We start from the raw sequence: 20593 nt of genomic DNA, 5'->3' as shown, positions 1-20593 counted from the left end.
TGATGTCACCGATGGGTCTGAAAGGCCGGAGACGGATATCTACAATCGACACTCTGACTGCTGCTACAGATGATCTCGCCGTGTATGTGGCCGTGTTCTTCCTTTTACATGTCATCTAGTCGCGCGGCCACGGGATCTTACTTTGGGGGCTGACGGGTTTTGTTTCGCAGCCAAGCCAGACTAAGGCCGTCACTGGAACTTGCGTCGATTCGTGCACTGGTGGGAATGCAAAAGTCGCTTCTGAGCCACGGGCCAGAACGAGGACGGCTTAGCAAGAAAGGTCCTGGGGTTGAAGAACTCGGAGCACAGCTGTCCGAACGCGTGTGGGTGTGTCGGGCGTGGGTGAGGAACAGGCGCAGCGGCGCTGGGACATTTTTCCGGGCGTGCACTTGGCGAGCACGCTTATGTAAAAGACGTTCTTAATTCCAAAGGAACGCCGACAGCGAAGCGGACGACGAGGATTGGGCCGTGGAGCGAGAGCCGAGTGATTGGCCGGTTATAAAGATGTTTGTCATGCTGAATGATGTCGTTTCTCCGTGTGCGGCCGCGGGGACCCTGAAGGAGGAAGACGAAAGCCCCGCGAAAGCGCTCAGTCACCCAACAAAAGTCTGAAGTGCTCGCCAGCACTCTGTGTCATTTGTTTGCCACGATCCCATCCTGCCTATAACTAGTCCGTCGACTCTATTTATTCGTCCAGAAGAGCAATTGAAGAATCCCACCCGTACACTCCACCATGCCGAGCTCTCTTGACCAACTGAAGGCCACAGGCACTGTGAGTTGTTTTTTGCTTTGCCCCTCGAGGACACCACACAGTCGAACCTTCTCGCTGCTCGAGGGCAGAACAGCCCGTGTCGACAAAAGCTGACGGGATAAAATCGCAGACTGTCGTTTGCGACTCCGGCGACTTTGCCACCATCGACAAGTACAAGCCTCAGGATGCCACCACCAACCCCTCTCTGATTCTCGCCGCGTCGAAAAAGCCGGAGTACGCAAAGCTGATTGACGACGCTGTTGCGTACGGCAAGGCCCACGGCACCGACATCGACTCTCAGGTCGATGCTACTCTCGACAACCTGCTCGTGCAGTTCGGCAGCGAGATCCTGAAGATCGTGCCTGGCCGCGTGTCGACAGAAGTCGATGCCAAGCTTAGCTTCGACACCAAGGCTAGTGTTGAGAAGGCTCTGCATATCATCGACGTACGTTCTTCTTCCCTGAAGCGAAATCAGTCTTTGTGCTTATTCGTTTGTGGAACCCTGTGGCTGACTGTTCATTCTAGCTCTACAAGGAAAAGGGCATCAGCAAGGATCGCGTCCTTATCAAGCTCGCCTCGACGTGGGAGGGCATCAAGGCCGCTGAGGAATTGCAGTCCAAGCATGGCGTCAACTGCAACTTGACTCTGCTTTTCTCCCTGCCCCAGGCCATCGGTGCCGCCGAGGCCGGTGCGTTCCTCATCTCCCCTTTCGTTGGCCGTATCCTCGACTGGTACAAGGCCGCGCACAAGAAGGACTACGCGCCTTCTGAGGACCCTGGCGTCAAGAGTGTACAGAACATCTTCAACTACTATAAGAAGTTCGGTTACAAGACTATCGTCATGGGTGCCAGCTTCAGGAATGTCGGCGAGATCACCGAGCTTGCTGGCTGCGACTACCTCACCATTTCGGTATGTTTGCCTTCACTGTCTCCATGCCATTAAACCCGGAGATGCATCTGTGTCGAAACTAACTCTTGGGGAACAGCCGACCTTGCTCGAGGAGCTGTACAACTCTACAGATCCTGTGCCTAAGAAACTTGACGCCGCCGCTGCTGCCTCGCTCGACATCCAGAAGAAGAGCTACATCAACGACGAGGCCGCCTTCCGCTTTGACTTCAACGAGGAGCAGATGGCTGTCGAGAAGCTTCGCGAGGGTATCAGCAAGTTCGCCGCCGATGCCGTCACGCTGAAGAGTATCCTCAGGGAGAAGATCGAGAAGTCCTAAATTGACCATCGTCTGAAATAAATTACAAAATTACTAGCAGTCGTGAAGGCCTTCAAGGTTGACGAACGACACCAATGACGATAGCGACGAGATGAAGTGTTATTTAAGGCAAGCTACGTCACAATCTTTGCACGGTCACAAGCACATTTCCTTGACATCTAAGGATGAGATAGACATGGGCATGTAAAAAAGAATGAATGAACAGTAAATTTTTTTTTTCCTCTTCACCCCTGGACGATCAAATGAGGTTGCTAGAACCCGGATGCAAGTGCTGAACCGTATATCCCATTTTTTTTTGACAAAAGTGTATCCCCTGAGTTAGCGGTTAGCATGAAAGCTCTACTTTGGATGATCTTGTGGCAAAAAAATGCGCCCGTGGTTGGCAGCAAAGACGACTTCCATTTGTTTTTGGAAATAAGGCTTGCCTATCACCCCAACAACCTGCCGTTCAGTTCCACCATTGGCTCGACAGAACAAGAATGCGCCGAGAAGATGCCTACATCCACGACATGGTGTTATAATTTTCCGTGCGTATGATGATCTGCACGACGATTCTCCCAGGTCCATGCAAAAGAGGCCGCAGCCGTTGGACAGCGGGGGAAGGGCATCGTCAAAGTCTACCTCCCGCCTTGACGAGTTGAACCGTGACGTTACCGTCTCCATTTCGATAGCCGTTTGATGCGGCAAACACATGGCTCAGTCACCATCGTTAGCTGCACCTCAGCCAAAAGGAAGGAGGCTGGTTTGCGGTTGGAAGCTGCGCTTTCCAGCGTGTTGGCGTCCAGCCTTTCTCGACGAGGCTGCCCATCAGGACGCATCCACGCAGCGATACGCTACGCTTGACCTGGTGGATGTCCCTCCTAGCAGGAAAACAGGCGCGTGGAGCGGTCGAGCGCTTTGGTCAAGCAGCGAGAAACGAGGGCTTTGGGATACCGCTGGCACTTGTAGAAACCAAGTCTGCGGCATTTCGGCTCCGCTTGGGCTTCATTTCAGCTTGTTGCTTCGCTGGCCTCACGAAGCTCGCAAACCACGTTTTCTGCGACTCTGTTCCTCGTGACGAGCTTTTCGGCCACCTCGTGCAGTGCCAATGAAAAGAATTGGACTTGGGCTAGACCAACCGTGGCAAGGTCCCAACTGCGGGTGGGGCTTTTGCAATGATTGTGCCTGAATGTTGAATAGTCACTCATTTGGGATATGGGCGCCACGTACAGGTTCATGTCCGTAGTCAAGGCAATATCGAGTAGCCGGGGATTCTCGTGTTTAGTCTGAACACTGTCGAGATACTGAGCTCGAAGGACGAGAAAGACGGCATACTCTTAACTTGAACGAAGAGGGGACAATTACATATGATTAGAATTGCTAGACAGCTCGCGTCGCTGCAAGCTTCACCGATTACAAGCACATGTTTGAGGTCAAAGACGGGTAGAGAGACAATCGTCTGAGCCTCAAAGATCGAAGGTGATGTCGGCAGTTCGCGATAACCTCTAATATGCTGTCTCCCATGCTGAAGCACAACCGTCTCCATCGAACGATCTGCCTGCTTTTAGCTCCGAAGAACGCTCGAGAAGCATTTTGTTTCGGAGTTCCGAGGAACCGTACGGGGTGCTCCATGACAACTGAATCTTCGTCCAAGCCCGTCTCCGATGTCGGTCTGGGCCGCCCACCAGCTTCAGAAAGTGGATGTTTGGCAGTCCAGGAAGACGGAGCTCAAAAGATGGCAATGTCAAGACCATCGCGAGCAGCCTCAAATCGTCGGCAGCGCAGACTCCCGTCGGGTCGAACGCGCCGAGTCGTTCGGCGGAGTTTAGAGACTTGTGATGTTGCACGGGGCCTGGGCCCCTGGACCATTTCATAATCGTGCATTGCATCATACACACATGCCCGTGAGGGGCAAGACACTTCCCGGCACGTTGGAGGGGCGTCGGGCGTGGGAACCTTCAAACCAGCGAATCTCACTCTGGCAGCTTTCTTTGAACCTCTCTCCCTCAATCTCCTCATCAACTTTCGTCCTAAGATCATAATTCCTGAACACGAGAACGTAGCAACGTAGCAACCATGGTCAAAGCAGGTATGTGCTAAGCTCTCTTCATCCAGCTTTTTTTGTCGTCCAATAGGAGGGACGAGTCCTGTTCGCGGCCGCCCTGAGCTTGTCCGGGTGACAGTCGGCGGCATGAGCACGATTGAGCACGTATACCCAAGGGCCGTGACGGACGCGCTTTGCAGAGCCTCATCGCGGCGAGCTTGTGTCAACGCGGACAGTGATTGGTCTTAGAAAGCAACGAGAGCCAAATCCGGCGGCTGTGGTAATGCAAGCGCTGGTACTGTGATGGTCAACTCAGAGGTCAGAGACGCCTCTCGAGCTGTTTGCACGAACAAGGCCCGCCTATTGACGATGGCTGCGGTGGCGGTGATGGCTCAGGCTTGGAAAAGATCACCTCTACTTGTTGTGCGCGAGAGAAAAAGCTTATCTCCACCCTGTTGCCCGAATCGTGCTACATACGCCGCAAGCTGACACAACAGCAAACAGTCGCAGTTCTCCGCGGTGACTCTACCGTCAAGGGCACCGTTACCTTCACTCAGGAGTCCGAAGACGCACCTACTACCATCTCCTGGGACATCAGCGGCCATGATGCCAATGCCGAACGTGGCATGCACGTTCACGCCTTCGGTGACAACACCAACGGCTGCACCAGCGCTGGTCCTCACTGTACGAAATCCCCTTCCCCGTATGGTTCTCACGAACCGTATTCAAACGGTGTCGCCTTACACATGCTAACTGAAATCTTGCGGCCTACAGTTAACCCATTCAACAAGGACCACGGCGCGCCAACCGACGAGGAGCGCCATGTTGGTGACCTGGGCAACATCAAGACGGACGGCCAGGGCAACTCCAAGGGTACCATGACCGACAAGCTCGTCAAGCTCATCGGCCCAGAGTCAGTCATTGGCGTATGACACCACTTATTTCTTTTTTTCCCCCAACCTTTAATTTTCTACAGCAATAGCAAACTGTCTTGCTGACAACTGCTGACAGCGCACCGTTGTCGTGCACGGCGGCACCGATGACCTCGGCAAGGGCGGCCACCCAGACAGCAAGAAGACTGGCAACGCAGGCGGTCGCCCGGCTTGCGGTGTCATTGGCATCTCCTCCTAAAGAGAGAGAGAGCTCTGCTCTTACTGCCCATGGTTTCCGCGGTCAGGCTCCAAAGGCGTACGAGAGGCAGACCGAGAAAGGAGATCGTAAGAAGGTGAAAGGGGGAGGAAGCTTTCCACAACCGCACCAGTTCGCTTCGATGATGACAATGATGATGACCGGGAGTAAAGAGAGAGGCTGAACTGTAGCTATAGGGATAGATAAAAATTGACAAGTCAAGAACGACGCAAGTTGTCTGTCCTGATGCTACGTTGTCGATCCTGGCGCCATGTTTCTGTTCGACTTTGGTACTAACAAAGCTACGTTATGGCTCTGCATAAAAAGGAAACCTAGCACGCCATGAAAGGACATGACGCCCAAACATACACAAAGTGGAGTGAAGAGGAAGGTTCTGGTTCCTGGGCTGGACTAGGACACTGGCGGTCCGTCCGCTAGACTGGCTCCGAACGGTTGTCAGATGGTCGTGTGCTGCCCCGCATTACGAAATTCATTGTGTGAGAAGCTTGGACCCTTTTTGCTGTCATACATGTCCAAACGCCCCCCAATTAACGACAACAAGTCCGCAGCGGTGTAGTCGATTCCACGCTTATTCTGAACCATCCATTCCGTTTCCCAGAAAGCGAAAGTTCCTCTTTGTCGATCCGCAGCACACACGTCGAGCACAGCAAATCCCCACGCTGTCGTTTTTCTCTTTCTGTTTCCCACGGCCGCCGTTTCCCCTCCGTCACGCACCTGGTCGGACACGTTGCGACTTTCTGCCCTTGCATACAGCACGCACGCATCACAAGCACGAACGAACACGCACGCACCAGAAACAATTGGGCGGGAGCAATTGACTGGTAAGGCGTGTTTTTATTTGTGTTCATGTTTGTTTTCAAGACTTCTGCTCGCACAACAAGAAGACGATATCGTTTGGGATGGGAGCATCATGGAAGTGCACGCATAGTGCGTAACGAAACAACGTACATAATTAATTAGCGGTTCTCTGGCTGCTTCTGATCACAAACGGAACGATAGCGAGTGGAGAAATATACGAAAACCTTAAATAACGAGCATAAAACTGGCTACGTAGCTTAGACGAGTATAGACGCCAAAAGAGACTAGAATGCAGCTGTAACTGTGTCTTTGGTTTGTCACATTTATAAGGGCAGCAAATTGTGCTTCTTACGACAGGGAGCTAAACATGTTAAGTCACAGATGTCGTGATCGTACTTTGCTAACCAGCTATTTTCTTCAGAATCGTCGCATCTTCACCATGGCCTCCTCGAACGTTCTTCAAGCGAAAGTAAAGAGCGTATTGTCAGGGGATACTCTCGTCCTTGCGCACCCTGCCAACCCCCGTAAAGAGCGCCAGCTGTCGCTCGCCTTCGTATCCGCACCGCGCCTAAAGAAGGAAGGTGATGAGCCCTTCGCCTACCAGTCACGCGACTTTGTCCGCAAGCAATTTGTCGGCAAGATCGTCAACTTCCGCGTCTTGTATACGATACCACAGACGAAGCGCGAATATGGCATCGCATGGCTGCCGGGCGCAGAGCCTTCAGCGCAGCTACCAGAAGTTGCTGTGAGGGAAGGGTGGGTGAAGGTGAGGGAGGACGCAGGGAAGAGGGAAGAGAATGAGGAGTCACGAGTGCTGGCGGAGAGGCTGCAAGTTGTGGAGGCGCATGCCAAGGCCGACGGCAAGGGCATGTGGGCTGACGACAAGAAGTCCGGCGAGATCGAGTGTGTGTACGAGCTGAGCGACCCGAAAGAATTCGTGGACGAGCACAAGGGCAAGCCGTTGCAGGCCATCGTGGAGCGTGTCTTGAGCGGCGACCGGCTCATTGTCCGGATACTGCTGACGCCAACCAAGCACGTGCAAACGATGGTGCTGATTGCGGGCATTCGAGCACCTTCGACGAAGCGGACCAACCCGTCGGACGGGAAGGAGCAGCCGGCAGAGCCCTTTGGAGATGAGTCACAGGCCTGGGTTGAGGATAGACTGCTGCAGCGGCAGGTGCAACTCAACGTGCTTGCCGTCAGCCCGCAGAATCAGCTCGTCGCGTCCGTCATCCACCCCCAGCAGGGCAGCGTCGCGCCGCATATACTGAGGCTGGGTCTGGCACGCTGCTCCGACTTCCACTCTACGCTGCTGGGCGCGGACATGTCTTCGCTACGTCAGGCTGAGCTCGAAGCTAAGAAAGCACAGAGGGGCGTGTTCAGGGGCCACGTTTCCGCTCAAAAGGCGGGGAGCGAGTTTGATGCCGTCGTTAGCCGAGTGCTTTCCGCGGACACCATCTTCCTGCGGAATAACAAGACGGGTGTGGAACGCAGGATCAGTCTGTCAAGTGTAAGACAGCCCAAGCCGAGCGATCCAAAGCAATCGCCCTGGCAGGCGGAGGCAAAGGAATTCCTCCGAAAGAAGCTCATTGGAAAGCACGTCAAGTTCCACGTCGATGGTAAGCGAGCTGCAACAGAGGGATACGATGAGCGGGAGGTCGCAACAGTGGTTCACAACGGCAAAAATGTTGGGTTGATGCTCGTGGAGAGCGGTATGGCTTCCGTGATACGCCATCGACAGGACGATACGGATCGCTCGCCCATATATGACGAGCTTTTGCAAGCGGAATCTGCCGCACAAGAGGCCAAGAAGGGCATGTGGGCAGACAAGGCACCGGCAGCGAAGCAGTATGTTGATTACTCCGAATCGCTGGAGAAGGCGAAGCGACAACTGGCCCTGCTGTCGCGCCAGAAGAAGGTACCTGCAATTGTTGACTTTGTCAAGTCAGCGAGCAGATTCACGGTGCTCGTTCCACGTGAAAATGCCAAGCTCACCTTCGTACTATCTGGCATCACCGCGCCGCGATCAGCGAGGAATCCGACGGACAAGGCAGACCCGTTCGGACAGGAGGCGCATGATTTTGCGAACAAGAGGCTCATGCAGCGCGATGTTGAGATCGACGTGGAGAGCAACGATAAGTCCGGTGGTTTCATTGGAACCTTGTATATCAATCGTGAAAACTTCACCAAGTTGCTGCTCGAGGAGGGCTATGCTTCTGTGCATGCGTACAGCGCCGAGAAGAGCGGGAATGCGAATGAGTTGTTTGCTGCGGAACGTAAGGCCAAGGAAGCCAGAAAAGGTATCTGGCATGACTGGGACCCGTCTCAGGATGAGGATGATGATGGACATGCTGAAGCGACGAACGGACAAGCAAGCACAAGCGCGAACGGTGACACCCCGCAGCCACGCAAAGCAGATTACCGTGACGTTGTGATCACTCATATTGACGAAAATGGGCGCTTGAAGCTCCAAGAGCTAAGCAGGGCCTCCACTCTCGACAGTCTACAGGAGAAATTTAAGGCTTTCCATCTATCGTCAGGCAAGCCGCTTGACGAGCCTCCAAAAGCTGGCGATCTTGTCAGCGGCAAGTTCATGGGCGAGTGGTATCGTGCAAAGGTGCGACGAAATGACCGCGAGAAGAAGAAGGCGGAGGTTTATTACGTGGATTACGGTAACAGCGAGCTCGTCGACTGGAAGGATCTGCGTGGGCTACCGCAGGACAAGTTTGGCATTCAAGTAGTCAAGCCGCTGGCCATCGACGCAACGCTGTCGTATATTCAGTACCCGACAGCGGTGCACTACCAGCAAGAGTCTCTGGCCTTCCTGAGGGAGGAGTTTGGCGATCGCAAACTTGTCGCCAGCGTGGACCAGATTGACAAGGATGGTAGTTGGAGCGTCACACTTTTCGACTCTGCAGGTCTTGGCGACAAGCTCGAGGACAGTGTCAATGCATTGCTAGTCAAGCAAGGGCTCGCGATGGTGCCGCGAAAATTGAAAGCGTGGGAGAGAGGTGCTCCGATCCTGAAGGGTCTGCAGAAGGATGAAGCCGAGGCCAAGGAAGCCCATGCCGGATGCTGGGAGTACGGCGATATCACTGCTGATGAGGATTAGACTGTAGAATCAGTTGTGGTAAGAGAAGGACGAGAGGAGAAGCGGGTGTGTTTTTTTGGCTTAAATTTGTCAAAAAGTTCGACGCTATTCCGGCTGTGCTTGTTGATGAATGTGACGAATGCTTTGACGATGTTGGCAATCGTGCTTTATTGCATCATTTTTGGATTGGGAATCGAGATGAAAAAAAAAAGAATTAATTCATAGCATCAGATAGGTTTCTCAAGGGTTGAGAAACGAAAAAATCGCCTCTCTTGTCTAAACCTATTGCGATGTTTCTCTTAGTATATCCAATTCAAAAAAACTGACGGAATGGGCGCTAACTGTAGAAGTTTAGGCTCAACCTCGAATCTGTCGTTCTTAGCACACTACTGAGATAGAATGTTGCTCTACATGTCTCATTAACACAAAAGCAAAGGGATCATGGTTTGTGTTTGAACTTAAACGCTATACATTGTGCATTCTTCAGAGATCTCACAAAACTCGGCTCTGGAGCGCGTTGCACAGATGTTTTCATTGGCAACGGTGACCTGGTAAGTCATATGGGTAGTCAGCGAAGCAACATGCGTTACCGGTAAATCCTTTAAATTAATGACAGGAACTGAATTCGCGATTTCATGCGATGAGCGACTCTTCGCTTGCCGCACCTTTAGTCGATCGTCCAGGGCACGTCGGAATTGCGCATGTAAGGCGCCAATTTCTCAACATCTTTCATGATCTCGGCTTTGACTCTACCGTTGCCCAGGTACGACCACATGTTGCCGCCGTGGTAACGATGGTCGTAGTGCTCCCATTTGACCTCCTTGATCGTCTTCATGAAATGCAGGGCCTTGGACGCTGTGTCAGTGCACTTCTGGCGATTTGCTATAAAGAGTTTGACCTACAGATCCGCCCCAGATCCAGAGCTTACCGCCTTGGATGTTGTTCTTGTACCTGCTCATGCGTCAGAAATTTTCTCCCGGCGCGTCCGCGGTTCAAGACGTACCAGCTCTTACAATCTTCATTCCACACGCTGCCTTTGTGCTTGCCCTCCGGGCTACCTTGGTGCCAGGCGTCAATATGTTCGTACAGCTGTGTGACGGGCTCTTGCTTGACCTCGAGCGCACGGATGTTCTCGTCTTGGATTTTCTTCACGCACTTGAGGATGTACTCGACGCACACTTCGTGACCAGGCAGTGAAGTGCCGTTGGCCCAATTCCCGCGCACGCCGTTGACGATGAAGTAGTTTGGGAACTTGGGCACGGCCATCGCCAGGTACACTTGCGGCTCCGGGTCGAACTCCTTGCGCATAATGGCGCCGTTCGTTCCCACGACCTCGAACGGCGGCGCGAAAGCGATGTTGAATCCTGTCGCGCACGCGATAATGTCAACTTCGTGCAACTTGCCCGTCGCGTCGACGAGCCCCTCTGGCACAATCTTTTCGATCTCCTCGTGCACTGTCGTTACATTCGGCTGCACCAGAGCCTCCAGGTATCCGTCTCCTGGCGTGATACGGCGACAACCAGGCGACCACGTAGGTATCAGTCTCTTTTTCAACTCTTCGTGACCAGGTCCGATCCGTTTGTTCATTTCGGCACGCATCATCTCGTGCGCGCCTTTGGAGACCTCGGAGCCACTGATGAACATGTCGAACAGGTTGTTCACGGCCGACTCCAGCTTTTTCCGGTACATCAGGAGATACTCCGGGTCGTCTCTGAAGCGCTGCTTGTCCTCTGCCGTGTACCAGTACTGTTTGACGAGCTCCTTTTGATCTTGCTGCGGATCCTTCTCGGAATGAGGCGCGTGCTTTGCCTTCTCGGCCTCGAGATCGGACTCCCCCACAACGGGCGAGATCCATGTGACCGAACGCATGAAGGCGACGAGATGCTTCGCCTTTTTTTGCACCTGCGGGACAATCTGTATGGCAGAACTACCCGTACCAATGACTGCGATTGTCTTGTCCGTGTAGTCTACGCTCGTGTCCCAGTTGGCGCTATGCAACAAAGTCCCTTTGAAGTCGTGCAGACCAGGAATCTTTGGCCACTTCCAGTCGTTCAGGAATCCAGTTCCGTTGACCAGAACGTGGCACCAGTCTTCGATCTCATCGCCGTTGCTGGTGATCTTCACGTTGTAGATTCCTTTCGCCTCATCCCACCTCGCGCTTGTGACCCTTGAGTTGAGCCGGATGTATTTGTACAGATCGTACTTTTTGGCAAAGTTCTCAAAGTACTGCTCCACGTCAGCGGCACGGCATGGCCTGCGCGCAGCTTCCCATTTCGTACCGCTTTTATTTGAGGCGCATAGGCAAAGAAGCAGTCCCATTCGGGATTTGGCTCAAATGAAAAGGTATACGCGTGCGCAGGCACGTCGCTGCCTTCAGCTTAGCGAAGTCTTTATACAATCAGGGTGGACAAGTGAAAATCTCCTACCATGCGCATCCAGGATACCTATATATGTCAAGTCAGCTGTGCGTCTCAATGATTGCAACATCGTTTGAGGCTGCTCCATGCTTCGTCTATGAAGCAAAAGAACCTGCCTTTTTGCATTGTCCAGCCCATCTTTCAAGTTTGGAATGTTTGCCATAAATAGACGAACTACAAAGGATTAGCAAGTTCAGCAGCCGACGTTGATTTTAAGGGGAACAAACCCTGTTTTCATGCCATGTTCCAGCGATGTCAGAGTTCCTGCATCGTGATTAGGGCATGGGTAATGTACTACGCAACTAGACCTTACTTCTCGTAACACACAAGCTCATAATCGGTAAAAAGTTTCTGCATCTTATAGGCCATCAGGAGGCCGGCTGCCCCGGCTCCCACATGGATCACACGAATCGTCCTTCCCTGCGAATGATACTGGTCCTTAATCCGGTATGGCTCTACCTCCTCGAGTGAAGGCATCTTGAAGGGTAGGAACTTCAATGCGACGAAGAGTGTTTGATGGAATGAAAGGGACTACGTAGATCAATATGATGGCTTGAGGCTAAGTTTGAGAACAACGAAGGATCAACGATGTACAGCGCGAATTGTTCAAATGGATAAAGGAACCTTGCTCCAAAATCAGCATCGCCATATCCAGCTCGTCCTTAAAGTTTCTCGAAAACAAGATTGTAGCCTCGGACATACGGTAATAGAAAACAGAATGTGGGGTCAGCGATCGTCCGGAAATGCAGGGGAAGTTGCGGAGAAAATGGCGTGGGGTGCAAACCAAACATGCGGAGATGATGGCTTGGAGTGTTGTCTCTCTTGTTTGTATTCCGTCAATCGACCCTACGATTGGCTGGTGAAGGCCTTAGAAGCAAAGGACCTTGTGCATACAGGCTCCTGCTCCCGCTTTCTTCTCTGTCGAATCGATCTTCGTTGGATTACATTGTAAGATACAAAGTCAGTATCTATCTCTATAGAGCGTACATGGACAGTGATGAGCGACGCGGAGAGCTGTCACTTAATGCTCCTCGTTCGTGCAAATTCCAGAGTTAGGTCATTTTCTTGAGCATCAAAGCATGGATGCTTCGAATCATATGGCTATAAGTACATAAGCGTTCAAAGATCAAATTGTTAATGTTGCTTTTAAAAGGCAGGTGCTTGCAGCAGCGCGACCTATTATGAAACCATCAAAGGGTAGCATGGAGCACCGAAATCCCACCAGCTGACGCTATACGAGCTCAGTAACTATTGACGACAGTTGCGCAGGAGTGCTGTCCGCGATTGAGTTCCGATCGAATCTCTCGTCCTGTTCCCGCACGAGAACACGGGTCTGTTCAAACCGCTCGAGACTCTCTTCTGTCGCATGGGCCCTCGGCCCCAGCGTCCTGATCCTCCCGTCTTTGGCAATGCAATACATGGCGAAGGCGCCTCGAACGAGGCCCCATCGCTGCAAGATCTTGCCAAGCCTGTTGGAAACCCAGCAATGCTCCTTGCTCTCTCTTCCCCACATCAGCCTGGTCGAGTGAAACAGTCTGCGATAGATCTCGAAAGCCTGGTGCCATTTTTGATTGGCTTCAATGAGGCCGAGCACCTGGTGGCTAAGCTTGACTGCCGGGTCACTGTCGAGATGGTGTTGTTGAACCGTGTGACCCCACATCAATACGGCTTGCCGATCAAGGAGATCGGCCAAGACAACTGAGGGCCAAATATAAGGCGCGTGGGAACGGATGTCTGGTTCCAAAGTGTCAGCCAGGAAGGATATCAGCATAAGCTATCCTCACCCCCGGTCTGTGAAAACATCCTTGCGCTGCCTTCGAATTCTTTTTCATGTTCGTAAAAAGCTTCAACTTTGCTAAACCCTATCAAAAATCTATGCTAACGACCGGATCTGGTAGCGCCCCAATCATAACTCACATGTCTCTCAGCGCAGCCAGACGCTTTTTTAGATGCTCCTCGTCTCTTTCCGATCCTTTCGCCCCGTACTGCTCCTCCAGATCGTCTCTCTCCGCTAATGGAAAGGGGTTGAGACGTAAGGACACCATCCTGTCAACGCAGTCATCCAACTCTCGCGTGCGAACTTGCAAGTAGTTCTTCGTATCGACGACGATGTTCTCCAGCTTCTTGTACTCGAAAAGTTCCACGTCTTGCAAGCCTTGCTCGACATTGAAGCGAAAGTACGAGCCGTCCAACGAGTCTTCTCGTAGCATGGACGCGTGCGTGGACTCCGTGTCTGAACCGATACCAACCATGGCTTCAATCGTCTTGGGCGGCAACCCCATTTTGCTGGACATTCTTTGCACAAACGTCTCAGCCTCCAGCCGGTTGACTTTTGCCATGCCGGTTCCAATACTCAAGAACAGACCAACTCCACAGACGGCTGGGTCCAAGCGACGTCGCTTTCCCCAATAGTCACGAGCTTCATTAAGGGCGTGGATAGAAGGATTGTTGAACTTCATACCACCATCAACGCATCTGGTGGGAGGATCTCCCCCTATATCTATGGGCTTGAAGTAGGTCGGTGCTGCCGACGTGGCTCTTGCCGCTTGCCAGATCGTACATGGAGGCTGAGGCCCGTCATGAGGAGCAACATATGATCGCAAGAGCTGCGGTGTTGATGAGTTCACATTTTGGTGGAACAACGTACACACAACACTAAAAATATCAGCGACATCGAGGAAGCTCAATCCTGGGTACGTACACTTTGCAGCAGTCAATCCCCAGCGGATCAAGAAGTGGAGCATCGGTCTGATCAGGGCCAAGCTTTCGCTCTATGACACCTTTTATTTCATGCTCAAGATTCGATCCAGAGAACATGAACTCGTGAGGCGGACCTCGTCGGTTTTTGAAGATCTTTTCGCCAAGCTTGTTATATTCTGCAATGCACTCGTCAATAGTCATGCGCAATCGTCCAAGCATAATTGCGATGATGCTAAGCGACGTGAGTATGCAACAGGTGATCAAGGCCGTTCAGAAAGCTCTTACCCGCCTGTACTCGTTCCGACAATAAGATCGAAATACTCGTAAGGCTGTAAATTCATGTTCGGAGGCGACATGCTAGCCCCAACCCTATACATGATTGTCTTGAGGATCTCGAGACTTGATCTCCCCCTTATCCCTCCACCATCTATCGACAGCCTTGTCAGGGTAGTTTTTCTATGTAATGGGACAAAATACGAACCTAGCGATAAGATCTTCAGACGTCTTGGAGGCGACATTGCGGATTATACTCGATGAATAAGTTTCACGAACTTCTGACGAGCATTTATACGTTAGAGGAAGGTATTTCAATGGGACCATCACGCCAATTTCATCACTTCCGTCCTTGGCGCAAAGCCTCTGAATAGTGGAACTTGCCGTAGAGGGCGGTGCTGCTCTTCAGCTGACAGGAGGCCGCAGCCTCTGGCTGCAGATCTAGCCAGTCAGATCTTGCGCCAACCCACACTTCGCCTAAGAGTGCCAGAAGATGACCGGTTCTGGAGTACGGTGAATAGGGAGGCGCCGAATTATTGAGTCTGTGTCATCGCCTCCTTGTGACGTATGGGCCTCATAATTCCGCAGGAACAGTCGGCTCTGAAGTTGTTCATTCTTGGTGCGCGTCCATCTTCCCAAACTTGTTTCTTAGACACGTTCATTTCGCGACGGAGTGATATTTTAATCAAACCGCCCCACTTCTGTTGTTCCGTTTCTCTTGTTAGCTTTAATTTCTAATCGTCCTTGGTAGAATATCCGCCATGGAAATACGTTCAACATCCGCGTCTACTACGGTAGCGTTGATATTTGAACACGTTCGAGATCTGAGCAACAGGCTCGAGGGAACAGACGCTGGCCCAACACTGTTCGAGATATCAAGAACCATCGAGGCCCTGATCCTTCTCGACGCTGAGAAACATATCAGCTGTGCTGTCAACGGAGAGCAGGGCCAGGCTGAGGCCAGTACTAGGCCGAGTTCCTTTTCGGGAGCGGCTCCAATTACCAGCATCCTTGCGAAGGCAAAGATGAACATTAATCTTTGCACTGTTTGCGCCAATAGCGCCGCAGATACCGGAGAATGGAATCCAGACCTGGAGGCCCAACTTGCCGATTATTGGCGAAGGTTCATCGTTAACTTGGCCCAGCTAGCCTTCAGCCTCAAAATTCTCCCGGAACAAGTATCTTCTGCCCTTTGCGCTCTTCCCGGAAAGGTGCGAGCATTTTCACGAATTCGACAGTTTGATTGACTGACATGAAGCCAGTTTGAGCCTGAGCCATTGTCGCGTATCAGTCTACTGTCGAAACACAAGAGATTTTCGAGAAGCACTACATCTTCATCAAGCGACAGCTTAGCCTCCTCGCAAAAGTCTCTCGGCGTCTTTGAGAAAGCGAACTTTGACGTCTTTACAACAAAAACGTTGGTTAAATCCAAGAAGATCTCGCCCAAGACGATGCCCGTCCTTGTAAACCAGCATTCGGGCCCACCAAAATTACAAACTAGCGGAGCGAATACATCAGAACCCCTTGCTTCAAACGCTGCTCAACACCTTCATACCTCCCAGGAATATAAGAGACGGAGAAAGACGCTCACTAAATCAACAGAGGTATCGAATGCTACAGTAGACTCGGTCCCTTCACATATCTCGACCGGTGAGGGCACCTCCGCGGTGAGCACCCCAACAGTTTCGCAGCTTAGTAGGCTAATAATGGCTTCAAGAGCACGGGAACTGCAAATCTGCAGCTTCCCACATACAGCAGCATATTTGGCCGAGATGAGAAATCGGATAAGGATTCGTTAAGCAAAGAAGATGACTCAATTCCGGAGTGGGTTCTCCGAGACTACGAGAAAGATCCTCCTCCGTCTTGGATGCCCGAAGTATCTCTGAGGCCGATGCGGTCCACTCCCATCTTCGCTAAGAGCCTAGAAATTTCGAATAGTCCGCCCCATCCTCAACCATCAGTGGATAACCTTCGCCATCAATTCAGTGACTCGGCGAATTACTATCATATCGAAAACTCCAATGTAGTTATCGCTCCACAATTGCCCTTGCAAGCTTTGACGCCTAGACCATACTTAGCAACTCCGCCTCCGGAGAACTGGCGTTCGATTGCGCCATATTCAAATACTCGTGGATTAGTCTTGGATGCCCTACGCTCAGAACATCTTAAAGATATATTCATGCCCGACAAGGCTTGTGTGCATGCCATTGTGCACCAAGGCCGACACGACTGGTGCCCTTGCTGCTTTCATACTGGAGTCTGTCGACCACCATTCCCGATGTAATAGATCTTAAACGTTCAGATAAAGAAATGTTGAGGGACACCCTACACTTTACCTCATCTTGTGGCAGTAGTCGGAGCTGAAGATGGTATTCCGCTGGCTACTCATCATATTCAGTACATAGCGTCGAGAATTTATTAGACACTCATATGAAGCTTGAATAAGGACTAGGGGAAAGATTCTTTAATTTTTGCTAAAAACCGTAGAGATTCATTCTTCGAGATCAAATTCCGTATGACTGACCAGGTAGTCATGTGGGGTGAATCAGGAGTTTTGGAGTTTCAGATGTGTCTTTCAATGATTGGTGTCCTGCAGGTCGAACGTATCATGGCCGAGTCCCTGTCGGAGATTATCTCTATTAACTATTGAGAAGCTGGTCAAAAGGATGAATGATCGCGTTCAGCGCATGCGTGTACACAGACTGATAAATCGTCTTTACACACCAAAACTAAGAAGACTGTAGAGCTAGAGCGGTAAAATTATAACCTATGAGAGTCTGTACTCGTTATTGAGAAATATGAACGGCGTGGAAGTTCCGTTGACAAGGCTGGCTTATGAGGCTGGCACGTGCTTTCCAGTGAGTGACGTTTGTCTTGTCCGAGATCGCTCGAAATATTTCTCGAGGGCAAGAGGCTCAAAATATTGACCGCACACTTGACGCTACTACGTTCGTAATTCTACGTCCTCCTTGAATAGTCTTTCATTCATTTTCCTTTCTTCGTGACATAAATCTACCTGAGTTGAACACGACTATGCCGCACGCTGCTCAAATAGCTGCGGCAGTGCAGCAGAGCAGTCACGCACAACATGACCCCGAACTGGATCATTCAGATTTCGAGTCGGAAGACGAGATGCTGCAAAGTCAGACGACGCACCTTTCGCAGCATATGTCTAAACTACGTGTTGACGATGCTAACGATCACGTTGTGTCCACTGGAACGGGTCATGATCGAAAGGAACGAGACAAGAGTGATCGGGCCACGACAGAGCAAGTTCTGGACCCGCGGACACGCATGCTGCTGCTGCAGATGATCAACCGAAACATAGTTTCTGAGATCAACGGCTGCATTTCGACAGGCAAAGAGGCAAATGTTTACCACGCAATCATGATTCCAGATGCCGAGCAAGAGAAGGAGGGGCTGAAAAAGCCACAACACCGAGCTATCAAAGTATACAAGACCAGTATTTTGATATTCAAGGATCGTGAGAAGTACATCACTGGTGATTACCGGTTCCAGCAAGGCTATCAAAAGAGCAGTAACAGAGCCATGGTGCGACTGTGGGCTGAGAAAGAGCTTCGTAATCTGAAGAGAATATATGCGGCAGGTATACCGTGTCCTGAGCCTGTGTACCTCAAGAAGCACGTTTTAGTCATGGGATTTCTTGGTGATAAGAAGGGATATCCAGCGCCACGACTAAAGGACGTTGAATTTGATGGTGAGGATGCTTCGAAGAGGTGGCGAGAGACGTATTTGACCGTTATGGGGTACATGAGAAGGATGTATGTGGAATGTAAGCTTGTCCATGCAGATCTCAGCGAGTACAACATGTTGTGGTATCAGGATCGGCCACAACTCATCGACGTCAGCCAGAGCGTGGAGCACGACCACCCTAGAAGCTTAGAATTCTTGCGCATGGATATTAAGAACGTAACGGATTTTTTCAGGAGACAAGGTGTGGAAACGATATCCGAACGAGCAGCATATGCGTTCATTACGAACCCGGAGGGCAGTGCAGAGCTTGCTGATATGCCAAAACTGCTCGAAGATATATGCTCAAAGCGCAAGGCTCTTACTGAAGAAGAAGCCGCGAAAGAGGAGCAAGAAGACGAAGTATTCAGGCAAGAGTACATTCCACAAAACCTGGAACAAGTCTATGACATTGAAAGAGACGTTGAAAAGTTGCGCGAAGGCGATGATCTGGTTTACAAATCAGCACTACTTGCAAACGACAACGGGGTGGAAGCACACTCTGACGAGGAAGATGAGGATAACGATACGGATTCTGAGGAGAGCGAATGGGAAGAGCGGGAGAAGGCCAGGCCCAGAGGACGAAAGCACGAAGACAAAGAGGAGAAAAAGGCGCATAAGGCAGCGGTCAAAGAGGAGAAAAGGGAGAAGAGGAAAAACAAAATGCCGAAGCATGAAAAGAAAGCTCTCATTAAAAGCAGCAGTCGCAAAAAGAAGTAGAATGCCTGATCGTGTCATCCATCACGGCATATATGCAAGATAACATGAGAAATGGCATAAAAATTATGATATGAATTAGTCTGACTCTTTCAGCCATGGTTTTCCCTCGCGTCACAATGCATTTGGGAATGAGGGTACTCTATGCCAGTCAAGGTACGTTATCTATTTTCATCTCCTGTACTCATCCTAGTATCAGTATATCATAATCAGGTGATGAGCCTTCTCCCAGACTTCGTCATGTCTCGAAGCGTTTCTGACATTTGGTAACCGCGATTCAGACGGATGTGACATGGGACCTAAATGCGCTTGAGATTGCACATGTAGATTAAAGAGAGCCCTGATAAAAATTCTGAGGTTTTCACGTACATTACCTTTTTAGCTGTATCCGAACGGAATGTTGCTAACGGATTGGTCGACCTACAGATGATGTGTGATACACCGTTAAAAAGACCATCTTTCATTTCAAATTCCACTAGCACAAAGTGTGCGTTTCTGACTCCTAGTCCAAGCCCACATTCTAAAACGCAGGCCTATAATTTGAAAGGGCTGTCTGTTTTAAGCCACGTTTCGAAACTCTTGAGGCTGGGGTGTCTCTTCCTGCACATTTCCACGTCGGCTTTATATCCATCTGTGCCGAACCATCGGACCATGGTGCCCATCTCACCCACAAGAGTGGTCAGCAAGCTTCCAAGCATCCAGAAAGCTGGCTGCATGTTCGCGTTGACGACATCTCTGAAATTTTTGACCAGGTCTTGTACATTTAGAACATCCCCCGCCAGAGAAATAGCTTGGTGATTATAGGTCTTTGGGGACGCGAACGCAAGACCCGCAAAATAACCAATATCTGAGGTCGCGATCCACTGGATGGGCTTTGTGCCGACATTGTTGCTCAGAGCGGCCATAAATACACGGGCTGGGAAACCTATTACACACGTCAGGGGATTGAGGCTGCACGTCTTTGGTGTGCTGCTTACCAGGTTGCCAGTTCTGCACATGTCCTTTGTCAGTGCTTTGCTATCTTTGCTGCATGATGTGCATGTACGAAGACTTACATCCATGAAAGCGACTGGTCTCAAGATTGTCCAACCCATTTTGTCCCCTGCCCGCTCTTTCAAGTACTTATCCAGGTGATACTTTGCCTGAAAATGAGGGATTGGAGTTTCCGTTTCCCAACTCACGTCATCTCCACCGCGGTCCACGCTGGAATATACAAAGTGGCTTACACCCGACTTGACACTCTCGTCGACCATGGCCTTGCCTTGTTTGATCTCACCTTCCAAAGTCACACCCTTCCCCTGGCTGACCTGCACAGAAAACACACCCCATATGGGGCCGGATATTTTTTGCGCAGCGTCGAATAAATCAGGAACATTATCGAGGTTTCCCTCGACGAGCTTGACGTTGAATGACTTGGCGGCGAGTTTCTGGGCGGCTTCCGAATTTGGATTTCGCGTAACTGCGAGTATGGTCCAGTTCTGGTCCTTCTGCGCGAGGAGAGCATCAACGACAGCACCGCCCTGCTTTCCGGTGGCTCCAGTAACCAGAACTGTCCTGGACATGATGATTTTGGTGCGTTGAAAGCAGCACACTTGAACCGTAGTGCGAGGCCGAATCACGTGATCCTTTTTTCTGTTTTTTTGAGCTGATTTGGAACGAAGGCTTTGCTAACAAGAAAAGCGGTTGTCCTTTATGTAAT

General features: G+C 51.0%; 9 protein-coding genes across 10 annotated transcripts; 5 read left to right on the top strand and 4 right to left on the bottom strand.

The window, feature by feature from the left end:
• Nucleotides 1–543: 543 nt before the first annotated feature.
• On the top strand, nt 544–2367 carry PV09_04375 (transaldolase). The gene is made up of 4 exons (XM_016357706.1): nt 544–772; nt 882–1196; nt 1277–1660; nt 1737–2367. The coding sequence occupies exons 1-4, from the start codon at nt 734–736 to the stop codon at nt 1974–1976; spliced, it is 978 nt and encodes a 325-aa protein (XP_016214498.1). The 5' UTR covers nt 544–733; the 3' UTR covers nt 1977–2367.
• PV09_04374 (uncharacterized protein) lies at nt 2186–3385 on the bottom strand. The gene is made up of 2 exons (XM_016357705.1): nt 3186–3385; nt 2186–3140 (listed from the first exon to the last, which is right to left on the bottom strand). The coding sequence occupies exon 2, from the start codon at nt 2667–2669 to the stop codon at nt 2316–2318; it is 354 nt and encodes a 117-aa protein (XP_016214497.1). The 5' UTR covers nt 2670–3140; nt 3186–3385; the 3' UTR covers nt 2186–2315.
• Nucleotides 3386–3697: 312 nt separating this feature from the next.
• PV09_04373 (superoxide dismutase [Cu-Zn]) lies at nt 3698–5374 on the top strand. Its single transcript, XM_016357704.1, has 4 exons — nt 3698–4044; nt 4504–4683; nt 4774–4925; nt 5011–5374. The coding sequence occupies exons 1-4, from the start codon at nt 4032–4034 to the stop codon at nt 5128–5130; spliced, it is 465 nt and encodes a 154-aa protein (XP_016214496.1). The 5' UTR covers nt 3698–4031; the 3' UTR covers nt 5131–5374.
• Nucleotides 5375–5646: 272 nt separating this feature from the next.
• On the top strand, nt 5647–9420 carry PV09_04372 (the record flags this gene model as incomplete). Of its 2 annotated transcripts, none has more annotated exons than XM_016357702.1 (2): nt 5647–5969; nt 6368–9420. In XM_016357702.1, the coding sequence occupies exon 2, from the start codon at nt 6386–6388 to the stop codon at nt 9056–9058; it is 2673 nt and encodes an 890-aa protein (XP_016214494.1). In that variant the 5' UTR covers nt 5647–5969; nt 6368–6385. The 2 variants fall into 2 exon arrangements, with proteins under 2 accessions (XP_016214494.1, XP_016214495.1); XM_016357703.1 differs by having other exon boundaries at nt 5946–6315; nt 6368–9058.
• Nucleotides 9421–9704: 284 nt separating this feature from the next.
• On the bottom strand, nt 9705–11931 carry PV09_04371 (uncharacterized protein; the record flags this gene model as incomplete). Its single annotated transcript, XM_016357701.1, has 5 exons — nt 9705–9884; nt 9940–9988; nt 10041–11263; nt 11317–11404; nt 11768–11931. The coding sequence occupies 5 exons, from the start codon at nt 11929–11931 to the stop codon at nt 9705–9707; spliced, it is 1704 nt and encodes a 567-aa protein (XP_016214493.1).
• A 510-nt stretch (nt 11932–12441) lies between these two features.
• PV09_04370 (uncharacterized protein) lies at nt 12442–14737 on the bottom strand. The gene is made up of 6 exons (XM_016357700.1): nt 14636–14737; nt 14440–14581; nt 14156–14386; nt 13372–14109; nt 13239–13309; nt 12442–13188 (listed from the first exon to the last, which is right to left on the bottom strand). The coding sequence occupies exons 1-6, from the start codon at nt 14670–14672 to the stop codon at nt 12686–12688; spliced, it is 1722 nt and encodes a 573-aa protein (XP_016214492.1). The 5' UTR covers nt 14673–14737; the 3' UTR covers nt 12442–12685.
• A 449-nt stretch (nt 14738–15186) lies between these two features.
• PV09_04369 (uncharacterized protein) lies at nt 15187–16909 on the top strand (the record flags this gene model as incomplete). Its single annotated transcript, XM_016357699.1, has 3 exons — nt 15187–15638; nt 15690–16094; nt 16145–16909. Coding segments are annotated over 3 exons (1424 nt in total), but the record flags the coding sequence as incomplete, so codon positions are not given.
• Nucleotides 16910–17357: 448 nt separating this feature from the next.
• On the top strand, nt 17358–19233 carry PV09_04368 (uncharacterized protein). Its single transcript, XM_016357698.1, has one exon. It carries the CDS (start codon nt 17461–17463, stop codon nt 18895–18897), a length of 1437 nt encoding a protein of 478 aa, XP_016214490.1. The 5' UTR covers nt 17358–17460; the 3' UTR covers nt 18898–19233.
• A 132-nt stretch (nt 19234–19365) lies between these two features.
• Nucleotides 19366–20593, bottom strand: PV09_04367 (uncharacterized protein). The gene is made up of 3 exons (XM_016357697.1): nt 19950–20593; nt 19872–19884; nt 19366–19819 (listed from the first exon to the last, which is right to left on the bottom strand). The coding sequence occupies exons 1-3, from the start codon at nt 20454–20456 to the stop codon at nt 19428–19430; spliced, it is 912 nt and encodes a 303-aa protein (XP_016214489.1). The 5' UTR covers nt 20457–20593; the 3' UTR covers nt 19366–19427.

This window comes from Verruconis gallopava (assembly GCF_000836295.1).
Source record: "Verruconis gallopava strain CBS 43764 unplaced genomic scaffold supercont1.12, whole genome shotgun sequence".
NCBI lineage: Eukaryota > Fungi > Ascomycota > Dothideomycetes > Venturiales > Sympoventuriaceae > Verruconis > Verruconis gallopava.
Note: the sequence above shows the minus strand (reverse complement) of the source record. Positions and strands in the feature narration are given on the sequence as shown.

Bases quoted from the DNA above. Each gene is read 5' to 3' on its own strand.
- PV09_04375 (XM_016357706.1), top strand. From the start codon at position 734: ATGCCGAGCTCTCTTGACCAACTGAAGGCCACAGGCACT. The intron at 773-881 runs GTGAGTTGTTTT...ATAAAATCGCAG, and splicing joins AACTGAAGGCCACAGGCACT to ACTGTCGTTTGCGACTCCGG. The intron at 1,661-1,736 runs GTATGTTTGCCT...CTTGGGGAACAG, and splicing joins GCGACTACCTCACCATTTCG to CCGACCTTGCTCGAGGAGCT.
- PV09_04374 (XM_016357705.1), bottom strand. From the start codon at position 2,669: ATGTGTTTGCCGCATCAAACGGCTATCGAAATGGAGACGGTAACGTCA.
- PV09_04373 (XM_016357704.1), top strand. The intron at 4,684-4,773 runs GTACGAAATCCC...TGCGGCCTACAG, and splicing joins CACCAGCGCTGGTCCTCACT to TTAACCCATTCAACAAGGAC. The intron at 4,926-5,010 runs GTATGACACCAC...AACTGCTGACAG, and splicing joins GCCCAGAGTCAGTCATTGGC to CGCACCGTTGTCGTGCACGG.
- PV09_04370 (XM_016357700.1), bottom strand. From the start codon at position 14,672: ATGTCGCCTCCAAGACGTCTGAAGATCTTATCGCTAG. The intron at 14,110-14,155 runs GTACGTACCCAG...TGATATTTTTAG, and splicing joins GGGATTGACTGCTGCAAAGT to TGTTGTGTGTACGTTGTTCC. The intron at 13,189-13,238 runs GTGAGGATAGCT...CTTTGGAACCAG, and splicing joins GATGTTTTCACAGACCGGGG to ACATCCGTTCCCACGCGCCT.
- PV09_04368 (XM_016357698.1), top strand. From the start codon at position 17,461: ATGCCGCACGCTGCTCAAATAGCTGCGGCAGTGCAGCAGAGCAGTCAC.
- PV09_04367 (XM_016357697.1), bottom strand. From the start codon at position 20,456: ATGTCCAGGACAGTTCTGGTTACTGGAGCCACCGGAAAGCAGGGCGGT.